Source organism: Hylobates moloch, unplaced genomic scaffold (genome assembly GCF_009828535.3).
Source record: "Hylobates moloch isolate HMO894 unplaced genomic scaffold, HMol_V3 SCAFFOLD_6, whole genome shotgun sequence".
In the NCBI taxonomy this organism is placed as follows: domain Eukaryota; kingdom Metazoa; phylum Chordata; class Mammalia; order Primates; family Hylobatidae; genus Hylobates; species Hylobates moloch.
In genome coordinates, this window is record NW_026652281.1 from 25,655,193 (window position 1) to 25,668,163 (window position 12,971).

Consider the following 12,971-nt stretch of genomic DNA (forward strand, 5'->3'; position numbering starts at 1 on the left):
AACACTGGGGGTGTTTGAAAAGGGTCAAAGGCAGACACAGAGACTCTATCACTCAGAGGTTCTGTTATTCTGTAAACCCCATGTCATTAAGCCTCTTTGTAGAGTGAGCTGTTTTCCTTTCTCTTTCTTTTGCCTATCAAAAACCTCTGCTCCTAACTCCTCGTGTGTGTCCATGTCCTAAATTTTCCTGGCGTGAGATGATGAACCCCGAGTATTTACCCCAGACAACATAGCTGCTTCAGTTCCTTTACAGGTGTGCAACCTAAATTAATGCAATCAGTGTGATCAAAAAAATTAAAAAAAAACAAACAAAAACAATGCCTTAAGAAATCTCAGTTGATAGTATTCCCAAATGACCAGCAAAACCAAACAAAAATTCTCTCGGTAAATTCAGTTCAATTCTAGTCACAAAAGCTGCATGAAGATAAAGATCCTAGGAAATTAGGCTGGGTATAGTGGCTCACACCTGTAATCCTAGCATTTTGGGACGCCAAGGTGGGCAGATCGCTTGAGCCCAGGAGTTCTAGACCAGCCTGGGCAACATAGCAAGACCTTGTCTTGTCTCTAATATATATATATTATATATTTTTTATTATATATATATATATATATATATATACACATATATATATATATATATATATAGAAACCCCAAAGCTAGCAGAAGGAAGGAAATAAAGATTAGAGATAAATGGAATATACAAAAAAAAAAAACCAGAAAAATTGTATAACCTAAATGAAATGGACAAATGAGAATTTGCCCATTCTAGAAAGAAACACAAAATATACCAAGACTAAACCATGAAGAACTAGAAAATCTGAACAGGTCTTTAACTAGTAGGATGTTTAATCTATAGTCAAAAATCTCCTGACACAGAAAAGCTCTGGACCTGATGGCTTCATTAAATTCTATCAAATATTTAAGGAACTGACACCAATCTTTTCCAACCTTTTCCAAAAAATTTAACAGGAGGAAATACACCCTAACTCATTCTAGGTAGCCAGCATTACCCTGATACCAAAGCCAGACAAAGACACCCCCGAAAAGAAAACTACAGACAAAAATTCCTGACGAGCACTGATGCAAAAGTCTTCAACAAAATATTGGAAGCCAAACTCAGCAGCATATTAAAAAGACTATATTGGACGGGCGGGGTGGCTCATGCCTGTAATGCCAGCACTTTGGGAGGCTGAGCAGGCAGATTGTTTGAGCTCAGGAGTTTGAGACCAGCCTGGGCAACATAGCAAGACCCTGTCTCTACTAAAAATACAAAAAAAAATTTAAAAATTAAAAAATAAAAAGACTATAAAGTATGACCAAGTAGGGTTTATTCTTGGAATACAAGGATGGTTCCACATATAAGCATCAATCAAGGTAATATACCACACTAACAGAAGAGAAACAAACCACATGATCATCTAATTGATGTGAAAAAAAAAAAAAACTCTTGGTGGTCAGGCGTGGTGGCTCACATGCCTGTAATCCCAGCACTTTGGGAGGCCGAGGTGGGTGAATCACCTGAGGTCAAGTGTTTGAGACCAGGTTGGCCAACATGGTGAAACCCTGTCTCTACTAAAAGAACAAAAATTAGCTGGGTGTGGTGTCAAGTGCCTGTAATCCCAGCTACTCAAGAGGCTGAGGGAGGAGAATCACTTGAACCTGGCAGGTGGAGGTTGCAGTGAGCCGAGACCATACCATTGCACTCCAGCCTGGGCAACAAGAGTGAAACTCCGTCTCAAAAAAAAAAAAAAAAAAAAAAAAAAAACTTTTAGCAAAATTCAACACCCTTTCATGACAAAAATATTCAAGAAAATTGGAATAGACAAAATTACCTCAACATAATAAATGTGATATATTTAAAACCCACAGTAAATATCATAATTAACAGTGAAAGTCTGAAAGCTTTTCTTCTACAACCATGAACAAAACTATGATGCCTGCTTTCCCCATTTCTATTCAACATAGTACTCAAAGTTTACGCCACAGCAATTAGGCAAGAAAAAGAAATAAAGCCATCCTAATTGTAATGGAAGAAGTAAAATTATCTATGTTTGCATGTGATATGATCTCACATGTAGAAAAGACTACAAAAAAACTGTTATAACTAACAGGCGAATTCAGCAAAGTAGTATGATACAAAATCAATACACAAAAATCAATTGCATTTTGATATACTAACAATAAACAATCCAAAAAGGAAATTAAGAAACTATTTCCATTCACAATAGCATCAAAGAGAATAAAATACTTAGGAATTAACCAAGGAGGTGAAAGACTTACACAATAAAAACTACAAAACATGTCTGAAAGAAATTAAAGACACAAATAAATGTAAAGATATCCCGTGTTCATGGATTAGGAGACCTGAAATTGTTAAGATGTCACTATTACCCAAAGTGATCTACAGATTTAAGGCAATCTCTATTAAAATTCCAAAGAAGTTTTATTTTTGCAGAAATATAAAAATCCATTCAAAAAATCATATGAAACTTCAAGGGGCCCTCAAATACCCAAAACAATCTTGAAAAAGAAAAACATAGCTGGAAGACTCACACTTCCTGATTTCAAAACTTTCTCTAAAGCTATAGTAAATGAAAACAGGTGGTACTGGCATATGATAGACATATAGACCAATGTAATAGCATAAACAGTCCAGAAATAAATCCTCACATACATGATCCAACAGTTTTTTGAGAAGAGTGCCAAGAACATTCAAAGGCGTAAAGATAATCTTTTCAACAAATTGTGCTAGGAAAACTGGATGTCCACATGCAAAAGAACGAAACTGGATCCTTACCTAACATCATATACAAAAATTAACTCAAAATGGATCCAGAGCCTAAATGTAAGACCTAAACTATTAAACTCTTAGAAGGCAGCATAAAGAAAAAGCTTTGTGACACTGGATTTGGCAATGATGTCTTGGGTATGACACCAGAGGCGTGAAGACAAATGGTACTTCATGAAAATTTAAAATTTTCTGCTATCAAAAAAGGCAATATATAAAATGGCAGAATATATTTGCAAATCATATTATATAATAAGGGAAGAATATTCAGAATATATAGAGAATTCTTAAAACTCAACAATGAAAAAAACCACCACCCAATTAAACAATGGCAAAGGACTTGAAGAGATACTTCTCCAAAAAAGACACACAAACGGCCAATAAGCACATGAAAAGATGCTCAACATCAGCAATCATTAGAAAAATGCAAATCAAAACTACAGTGAGACGCCACCTCACACCCATCAGCATGACTAATATAAAAAACACAGGGAACAACAGGTGCTCGTGAGGAGGAGGAGACAATGGAACCCTTGCGCACTGTTGGTCAGAAATAAAATGGTACAGCCACTGTAGATAACAGTATGGTGGTTCCTCAAAAAATTACGAATAGAATTACATGATCAAGCAATCCACTTCTGGGCATACACCTTAAAGAATCAAAAGCAGGATCTCTAAGAGATATTTGTACATCCATGTTCACAGCAGCATTGTTCACAAAAACTAAAACATGGAAGCAACTCATGTGTCCACTGATGAACAGCTAAGCAAAATATGGTGGTTGTATATGCGTGTCTGTGTGTGTATATATATTTTTTTCCCAAGAGTTTTAAAGGTTTTATTTTTACAAATCACAGCAGATGGACAATTAAGCCTTCCCTGCAGAGACTGCATTCCAAATTGGGCCTGGGACACTGTTCACTGCTCCCAGGAAGGGTCTGGCACCACATATAATAGAATGTCTGTGGCATTCTATTATAGCTGCAGAAAATAAACTAAGATACACAGTGATGAATTTTATCTTTCTTGGATTTTTTTGTTTTGCCTTATATATTGCAGACTTGGAGCTGAAAAGGTGGCAACCAGGAAATGCCCAGAGATAGAGAAAAAAAAAAAAGCTGCATCCAAAGCCTGTTCTGTCTAGCCATAGAACACAGAGAGGGGCAGCCTAGCAAGACGGAAAATTTGTAGACACTAACCACTCTATTCCAGCCAAACACCATGGAAGAAACTGTGGCCCCACCTCCACTCATGGCAGCAGAGGCATAGTGGGAAGCCTAGACTTCCACCCTTATAAGGCTGTAATGAGGTGTCGATGATAGGATGGTAACAGAGACAGCCACGTAAGGCACCAGGGCTTTCACCACCTGGTAATGTGCCCCCTCTTATGGTGTCAGCGGAAACCATGTGAGGAGCTTAGATTTCCAGGGCCAATGGCAGTAACGAGGTACTCCTCCCTTTCTCTTCCATGGTGGCATCAGATGAAATCTAGCAAAGAACTTTCTACATCTTATTGGTAATGAGGAACATGCCTTACCCTCCAGTTATCAATGAGGGCCAAGTAAGAAGACTAATCTTCTACCTTAACCTGGGAAAAACAAGGTGATGTCCGCCACATCCCATCTTCCCCTGACGGAGCTGTTAGAGAAAGTCAGCTAAAATAGAAGGTATAAATAAGAGCCAGAGTCTCATAATTATAAAAATGTGTAAGATTCAATCAGAATTATCCATTGTACCAAGAACCAGGAAGATCTCAAAGTGAATGAAAAAGATAATCAATAGATTCCAACGTTAGGATGACAGAGATGTAAAGATTATTGGACAATGATTTTAAAGAAGCCACAATAAAAACTTTTCAATGAGTAATTATAAATACATTTGAAACAAAACAAAAGAGACTCAATGAAGACATATAAAATCTCAGCAAGGAAATAAAAGATATAAAGAAGAACAAATGGGAATTTTAGAACTAAAAAATATAATAACTGATACAAAAACCTTAAGTTAAGGGTTCAACAGTGGAATGCAAGGAATCAAGGAAAGAATAAGGAAACTGGGAGATAGAACAATAGAATTTACCCACCCTGACCATGGAGAAAAAAAAAATAGTCTGAGAAAAATGAGTAAGGTCTCAGGTCCCTGTGGGTCTATAATAAAAAATTTAGCATTCCTGTTATCAGAGTCCTGGAATAAGAGGAGAAAGAAGAAGGAGCTGAAAGTGTAATCAGTGAAATAATGGCTAAAACTTTTGAATCAGACAAGGGACATTAATCTACAGATTCAAGAAACCAGGATAACTCAAAAGGGGAAAAACTTAAATACACACCAAGACACATCAAAATTAAACTTCTGAAAACGAATGACAAGAATAAAATATTGAAAGCAGCCTTTTTAAAATAACACCTTAAATATGGGGAAAAAACAATATGACTCATTTTTTTTTAAAAATCAGAAACCACGAAGACAAGAAGTGTCACAATATTTTGCAAGCACTGAAAGACAAGAACTGTCAACCCAGATTCCTACATCCAGCATAAACAGAGTTAAAATATTGTAAGGCCCTTGTAATGTTCAAGAGGAAAGTAAAGATAACAGGTAACTGTTAAAAGAACAAATATAAACGAATGGGGGAACAATAGAAAGAAAAAAAAACAGTATTGGTTATCAATCCAAAAGCAGACAAAAAAAAAAAATCATAGAAAAACATGGAGTGATAGCAGAGATGGCTGAACTAACCCCAATTATATCAATAATGATAAGAAATTTAAGTGGGAAATTTTAACATATCTTTGTTCTTATCGATTGAGTGGCCAAGTTAAAATACAAGACATTTAAACAAAATGCTTTCATGTACTTCATATATACACCTATTATGTACCCACAAAAATTAAAAATAAAAACATTAATAAACAATACTTAACACTGATCTGATTATATATATATATCGTATATATAAAACTATATATATTATATATATAGTTCACCGCATTTGAGAATTTAAGAATACACATTTTCAAGCACATATGGTGAATTTTAGTAATTATTTCATGTACATCAGGAAAAGTCAAAAATACAATACTCTTGGGCCCACTGTGGACTACTGACCCAATGGTACATACCATATTGAATAATTTAAAGAATGAATGAAGGGCAGGCTAGTCAAGTAAAAGGGTCTTGTGAAGACAGTAACTCAAGAGCATCTACTATTGTTTAACAAGCCAGCCTCACTCTTGCTTCGGAAGTGTTCTCTACAAATAAACTGTTAAAAAAAAAAAGATTTGTATTATTAGCTTAGATTATCCTTAGTCTTGATTTCTGTGAGCTATTTCTCTTTAGCTCTCAATACTAACTATACATTCAATTACTGTTTACTCTACAAAAAGAAAAAAATATAAACAAGAAGTATTATTCTCAAGTAATATAAGATGTACCTTTCTCAGAAAGATAAATTCCACATTATTGTAATAAATGGAACAAGTAATGTATGCACAACTCCATGAAAAAACTTTGTCTAAATATTATGCCAGTTTACAAGTTAATGTTTCTACTGAAGAATGGAGGGATGTGCCCACTAAACCACCCTCAAATGAAGAAGTGAAGCCATGACTGAACCTCAACCTTGCCCATCGGTTGTTTTTTTTTTTTCTGGAAGATTATGGATCTTGTCTCCAACGTACTGAAATATCACTGGCTATGTCTAGGCATTACAAGGATTCTGTCATTCTTTGTTCTTTATTCTCGGAGCACCTTTCCTATTTAAATGATGATGGCTAGGCAAAGTAGCTCACACCTGTAATCCTAGCACTCTGGGAGGCCGAATCGGGAGGATCATTTGAGGTCAGGAGTTTGAGACCAGCCTGGCCAACATGGCGAAACCCTGTTTCTATTAAAAATACAAAAATTAGCAGGGCACGGTGGCGGGTGCCTGTAATCCCAGCCACTTGGGAAGCTGAGGCAGGAGAATTGCTTGAACCCATGAGGTTTGTGCCATGAATCAGCCTGGGTGAAAGGCAAGATCTTTCCAGGGGAAGAGAGAGGGGAGAGGGAGGGGAGGGGAGAGGAGAGGAGAGGAGAGGAGAGGAGAGGAGAGGAGAGGAGAGGAGGGAGGAGAGGAGAGGAGGAGACAGGAAAGGAAAGGAGAAATCGCTTATATTGTGTAACCTGAGGAAGTTTTCAACTCTTTTTCCTTCTATTATTCCCTTTCCTACTTGAGTATTGTACCTCCCATCCCCTTTCCTTCTGGGACTCCAGAAAGAAGTAGGATGTTAGACCTGGATTGGTCCTCTATGTCTTTTGTTTGACGTTTCTGTACCTGTACTTTATGGAACAGTTTTCCAACTAGAGAGAGCATCTACTGAATGTTTTCAATTGGATAACACATTTAATTCTAAGAACTCTCATGTGTTCTCGGATTGTTCCTTTTACACAGCATCCTACTGTGATCTTAGGGATGTAATACCACTGTGAAGCTCTCTGGATTTATTACATCAATTTTTAAGATATATTTTATGTCCTGAATTATCTCTTTCCTGAAGAGTCAGTATTTTAGTTCATCTTGGTTTTTTTGTTCATGCTACTTGTTTTCTTCAAATGCCTGATTATCATCAGATCACACTGAAGAAAGTAGCCCGGGTGGCTTGGGTAGGTTTCCTCTGCTAGTATGTCAGCAGGAGTGCTCACACAGGCCCCTTGCCTGAGTGCAAACCGTATGGTGGAGCGCACAGTCAGGTGGGCTTTTCCTTGGCGTGAGTGGGAAAGGGGTTGCTAACTTGGGGGCCCTACTATCCACATTAGAATACTTAGCTCTTCCCAGCCATTCTGTTTACTTTTTTGTTGTTGTATTGTTGTTTTTAAAAGAAAATTCTTTTTAAAAAAATTCGTCTGGTAACAAACATCAGGATACATGTATTCTGCACAGAATGAGTAGCCTAGGCATCTGTTCCATGTAGACATTGCTTGGATAGCCCTTACTTGAAATGCTTGGGACCACAAGTGTTTTGGCTTTCAGATGTGTTCGATTTTAGAATATGTGCATATACATAATGAGGTATCCTGGGAATGGGACACAAGTCTTCATATGAAATTCATTTATGTTTCTTATATATCATATACACATAGCTTGAAGGTAGTTTTAGACAATATTTTAAATAATTTTGTGCATGAAACAGTTTATATTAAGTTCTTATGTAGAGAATTTTCCTCTTGTGGCGTCATGCCAGCACTCAAGGTTTCAAATTTCAGGGCATTCCGGATGAAGAATACTCAACCTGTGCCCTGAATGGATCTACTTGTTTTCAGCTTCCCTGTGCCCCCCGTGCTCTGCCTTACCTGCAGACTCTGAGCCTAGAAGCTCTCCAGCAGTGCCTGCACAGGCTGCCTCCCGCCTCCACAACAGACCCACAGGACTGAGTTCGGACTGCTGCTTTTTGTGCTCTATCCACTCACATGCTCCCACCACATCCTATCTTCCAGAAAGTTGTTAACATTGTTCTTTCTTTGATGATCTTCTCTTTTCCTTGCCCATCTACTACTTAACTCTTGGAGTTTATTCATTCTTAAGTTTCTGTACTTTCATTTCAGTGGAGTCTCAGGGAAGACAGGAAGTCATCTCAAATCAGGACGCAAAACTATCATATAAACTGTGTTTGATGGTCAAATCAATTTGGGAGACTGTAATTATTCTTAAGATTTCTGCTTTTCAGAAACTGGTAAACATTATGAGATGCTAAATTCCTTAATGATCTACCTCATAACTTCATTGGTAATTAAGAATTTTAGATGTAAAAGTAATTGTGTTAATGAGCAAATATTATATTTTTAAAATAAAAATAAAGGTAAAAAATATTTCTGGTCTTTAAGTCAAAAGTCAAGGATATTTATGACTTTAAATTTTCTAGAAGATTTATCTATCTAGGAAAGAGCCTTGAATTCCAGTCTCAGGAAAGTCCCACTTTTTCATAACCCTGGTCAATTTACTCAAAATTTCTAAGCATCATCATTTTCTGTGATGGCAATTTGCTGGTTGCACTCCACTCCCCAACCCACGCTGAGAATACTCCCTTTTCTTTTACCAAGAATACCCTGGTTATTCATTAGGGAAATCACCCCTTCCTCTCCCTCAGCTTCAAGAGCAGGCTTTGATTCACTTAACTCGGTAGGATGGTTGGCCATGGTGAGGTTCAGAAGTGGGCGTGCACACAAATACAAGCCAATGAGATCAGGAAAAACATCTGCAGGACTCCTAGTGAAAGACACTGCTCCTTTCTTCTGTGAAATCTTACTGAAAGAAAACCTTCTTTTCCTCTGTACTAGGCTATGTGCTAAGAGTAGGTGAGGTCTGGAACTGTTGCAGCCCTTTTGTACCACTAGCGGGGCCAGATGAAGCCTGCACCATGGAAAGCAGAGAGGAGCGACAGAGAAAATAACTACAGTAGCTTAATTTGGGCTATGGTTCAAGGTATCTCTGAAGCTAGATCTACCCTTCTGCCTCAAACATCATAGGTGCTTGATGAGTGCTTATCATTAAGCAAAACTATACAAACACACACACATACAACCTTTATTGGTAAATTAATATCAAATATTAACTTGCTTTTATCTTCAAGTTAAAACATCCTCCAAAGTGGATGAATTTCTAGTTTATATAATTTGGAAAAATAAAAGTTTCATAGAAAACTCTTTATTTGGCATAGACCTTTTATTGAGATGAAAACCAACTGATTTTCTTCCACTCATATAGAAAGATATTGTTATACTTAATTCTACTTTTACAGGAGATCGATTTCTTCATTCATTAAACCTCAGGGAGTTTTCCTGGGGTATATTATTTAAAGGAAAAGAGATAAGAAAACATAATAGCTAATTGATTTCTTATTCAATAAACAGAAAATGATTCTAGGAAATAAAATTAAGGTTCACTGTTCATCAGGTAGACTGCCATACTTCAAATTACTCAAATGCCAAATGTAACATCTGATGTCTCCCTGATTAATTATAGATTTTGATTCTAAGATACTATATGTACTTGAATATTCAGCTAGGGTTTTTCATTTTTGTTTTAGAATTTGTTTCTAATCAAATCATTTGAAAATTTAAGTAGGAAAATAATAATGGTTCAGAAATGTACTTAAAAAATTAAAACTCACTTATGTAACCTTCATACTATTGTTTTTAATCTCCAGGCAAGTAACACTAAATAGACTTTGCTGTAATTGCTCAACTGTTAGACTCTGCAAATATGATCATATGGAAATCTCTAGACTGGCATAAGTTTTTGAAGGTAAATTCACTGATTAGAACCTATCCATAAATTATTTACACTGTGGCAATTCCACATTACTTTGAATAATATGCTTGCTTTTTTTCCCCTTAAGATCTGAAATTTCTATTTGAAAATAAAGTGGCTTTTGCAAATATAATGTAAAATATTTTTAAGAAATCTACACTCAAAAATATACACTAGGAAAATTTCCTAATTTAGTTCTTTTAAACTAAAATTACTTAAATTGAATAGAGATGCTAAAACATAAAAGAAAATATTTATAAATTGTATCTTGAAGACTAATATGATATGTTTATTTTCAAATTGAAGAAAGCCAAATAAATGCTAACTGTAGGCTTTTTTGCCTCTCATTTTCATTAGTTTTATTTCTTTCATTAATTTCATTTCATTGGTGACCAGCAAAGGAATAAAAAAGAGTTTTAAAAGTACAGATGCCAAAACAGGTTGCGTTTCCTTTGTTTAAAATCTCAGATAGAACAAAATTAATTTTAAAAATAGGTAATTTGACCTTTCTTGTTTTTAAGTTAGCCTGTTACTTAAATACAGCACAGAAAATGAAAGCATATGCATAGTTTTTGCTATTCAAGTTATTGATTTAAAAAATCACCTATCTACTTATCCAGGGAGTTGGGGGATGATAGTCAATTAGGCTGTAATAGTTTATGATTATAAGGTCTTTTCCTTTATCTGTTAGAGCCTTATGTAAAGCTGTATGTCAAAGTTGAAAAATTTCTCCTGACTTAGAAAAATCCACAACACATGAAGAAAGGAGCCCATACTGGATGTTAGGAAACTAAAATTCCAGTCCCAACTCTTTAACTAATATATTGCAGGAATGGGGGCAAGATTTTTAATTCCACTGGACCTCAGTTTGCCCATCTCTAAAATAAAAGAGCAGTGTGGGACCACCTTAGGAAATGTGTGGGGTTGTACTCACCCATGGTCCAGAATGTACTAGTTGCCCCTTGGATGGCAGGAAGAGTTGTTTTCTCTGACCCTCTCAAGAGCTGATCTGCCTGTTTATGGGTGGGAAATTAAGGCCAGAGGGATGATTGTGAAATAGCTGAAGGACCGGACTATGTAATATCTAAGTTCCCTGTGAACTTAAGATGCTATGGCTTGGAGGTATTAACGCTTTCTTAGGTTCATGGGCCAGATCAGGACCATACTACTGGCCCTCACCAAGACGGGTTAGTGGCAGGATGGTACCTGCTGAGAAAGTGCTGGTGGCATCCACTCCCTGGGTTTCAGACTGATCCTGAGCATGAATGGATTCTAGCTGGTGTAATGTACGCAAGCAGAAGAAACAGTAATGCTGTCTTAACTTCTAAGGAGATTTGAAATGATCAAGAAATGACACCTAGGCTAGGATTTGCATTTCATTTAAGATTAATAAAGTGTTCAGGCTTATCTTTGCAACTTCCATCTAGCTCCCATTGCCTGCAAATAGAATCAAGTGGAAAAGAAAGCTCCCTTGAACTCCTGGGGGAATTAAGTGACAACAAATTGAGTATTAAATGCACAACAGGAAGCAAGCCCTCTGAGCCCTTCAACCACATCTTTCAAGCCTTATTTCTGAGAATAGAAAATTCTAAGCTCAATTTGAGTGTCACTATAAACTCCTCTCTGTGCCAGATGATTTTATGCACATATTTATATCCGAAGTACAAACAACTTAAAATGTTTACACTGAGTAGTAATGGAAATCATGTGTCAAATACAATGAGGGGAACAGAGTAGAGCTTTCTTCAGAACTAAAGCTTGAAGATATACAATATCATGGAAAATCTGGCTTACAAAGAAGAATGCATTGTTTACCTATTCCATTTAATTATAGAGAACATGCATTTTTACTCTTTGCATACAATTTCTGGAGTCTTGATTTTTTGGGGGGGTTTGTTTTTTTGCTCTGCAGTGTTGCCTGAAGCTATGGAAGGATCACAGCGCCTCAGTCTCAAAAACCATGGCCACACACATTCTTGTGATTTGTAATAATCCCCATTTCCTTTAAGCTCTCGCCCCCAGAGAGAGACATTGAAGGATTCTTCTACCAAGTCCAAAAGCAAAAGAGCAAAAACAGTAAAGAGAGCCCGCCTTAAATGTCCTCAGGGGCCGTCTGCATGTCAGCTTTCCTAGTAGAGCACTGTAACGACTAGGAAAACTACAAGGGCCAGGAACAGAATTCTGGCATCTTTCTATGAGAGATAGTCCTCTGAATTTCTCACTAAGTATAAGCCTGAGGAGTCAGCCTCCCCTCAGCTTCTCATCACCAGTGATTCAGGGACAGCCATTCATAGAGCTCTGTAGAAGAAATGGCACACTAGCTCCACAGTCCTCAGTTTCCTTCCTCAACAGAATCCACCCTAGGGTTAGTGCTTAAAGGGCCATGAAGATATCAAAGGGAGAACACAGTCATGGCTGCTGATTTGTTTGATGTAACGTGTCTTAGATGGGTCAATCATTAATTCATAGCTCTTAGGTGGGAGTCCAGCTCTTCTGTTTTAAGAGCCAAGATTCCCCTGCCCCCAGCCATGTTCACTCCATAATTCTCATGTGTCGATTCTCCAGTGGACTCTGGTGCCAGGGAGGGACCGTACTACTGGCCCTTACCAAGACGGGTTAGTGGCAGGATGGTACCTGCCACCTTACCAAGATGGGTTAGTGGCAGAATGGTACTGGCTGACCTCAGGGCCTGCCCACCCCAGCTCCTGCCCTGCACAGTGTTCTTTGGACTTAATGATGACTACAGTGAGTACTCGCCTGGGGCCACTAGTTCTTTTTGTTTTAAAGCTCAGAGGAGCTGATACTGCTCTACCTTCTCCTTTTGCTTCTTCTGTCACTTGGTAGAGAGACGGTCTTTGTCCTATCTCACTTAGGCAGCTCTGCTTGCTCCTCTCAGC

General features: G+C 37.3%; 1 protein-coding gene across 4 annotated transcripts in view; it reads right to left on the reverse strand.

Annotated features, from left to right (window-relative positions):
- The window catches only part of SNX24 (sorting nexin 24), a 189,409-nt gene that overhangs the window by 69,366 nt on the left and 107,072 nt on the right, over positions 1-12,971 (reverse strand). The window contains exon 4 of one of the 4 annotated variants that reach the window (XM_058440561.1): positions 11,009-11,087. The exons of the other annotated variants lie outside the window; for them this stretch is intronic. Within the exon in view, the coding sequence (XP_058296544.1) occupies positions 11,009-11,087 (79 nt within the window). The remainder of the gene's footprint in view (positions 1-11,008; positions 11,088-12,971) is intronic. 4 annotated transcript variants of the gene reach the window in all.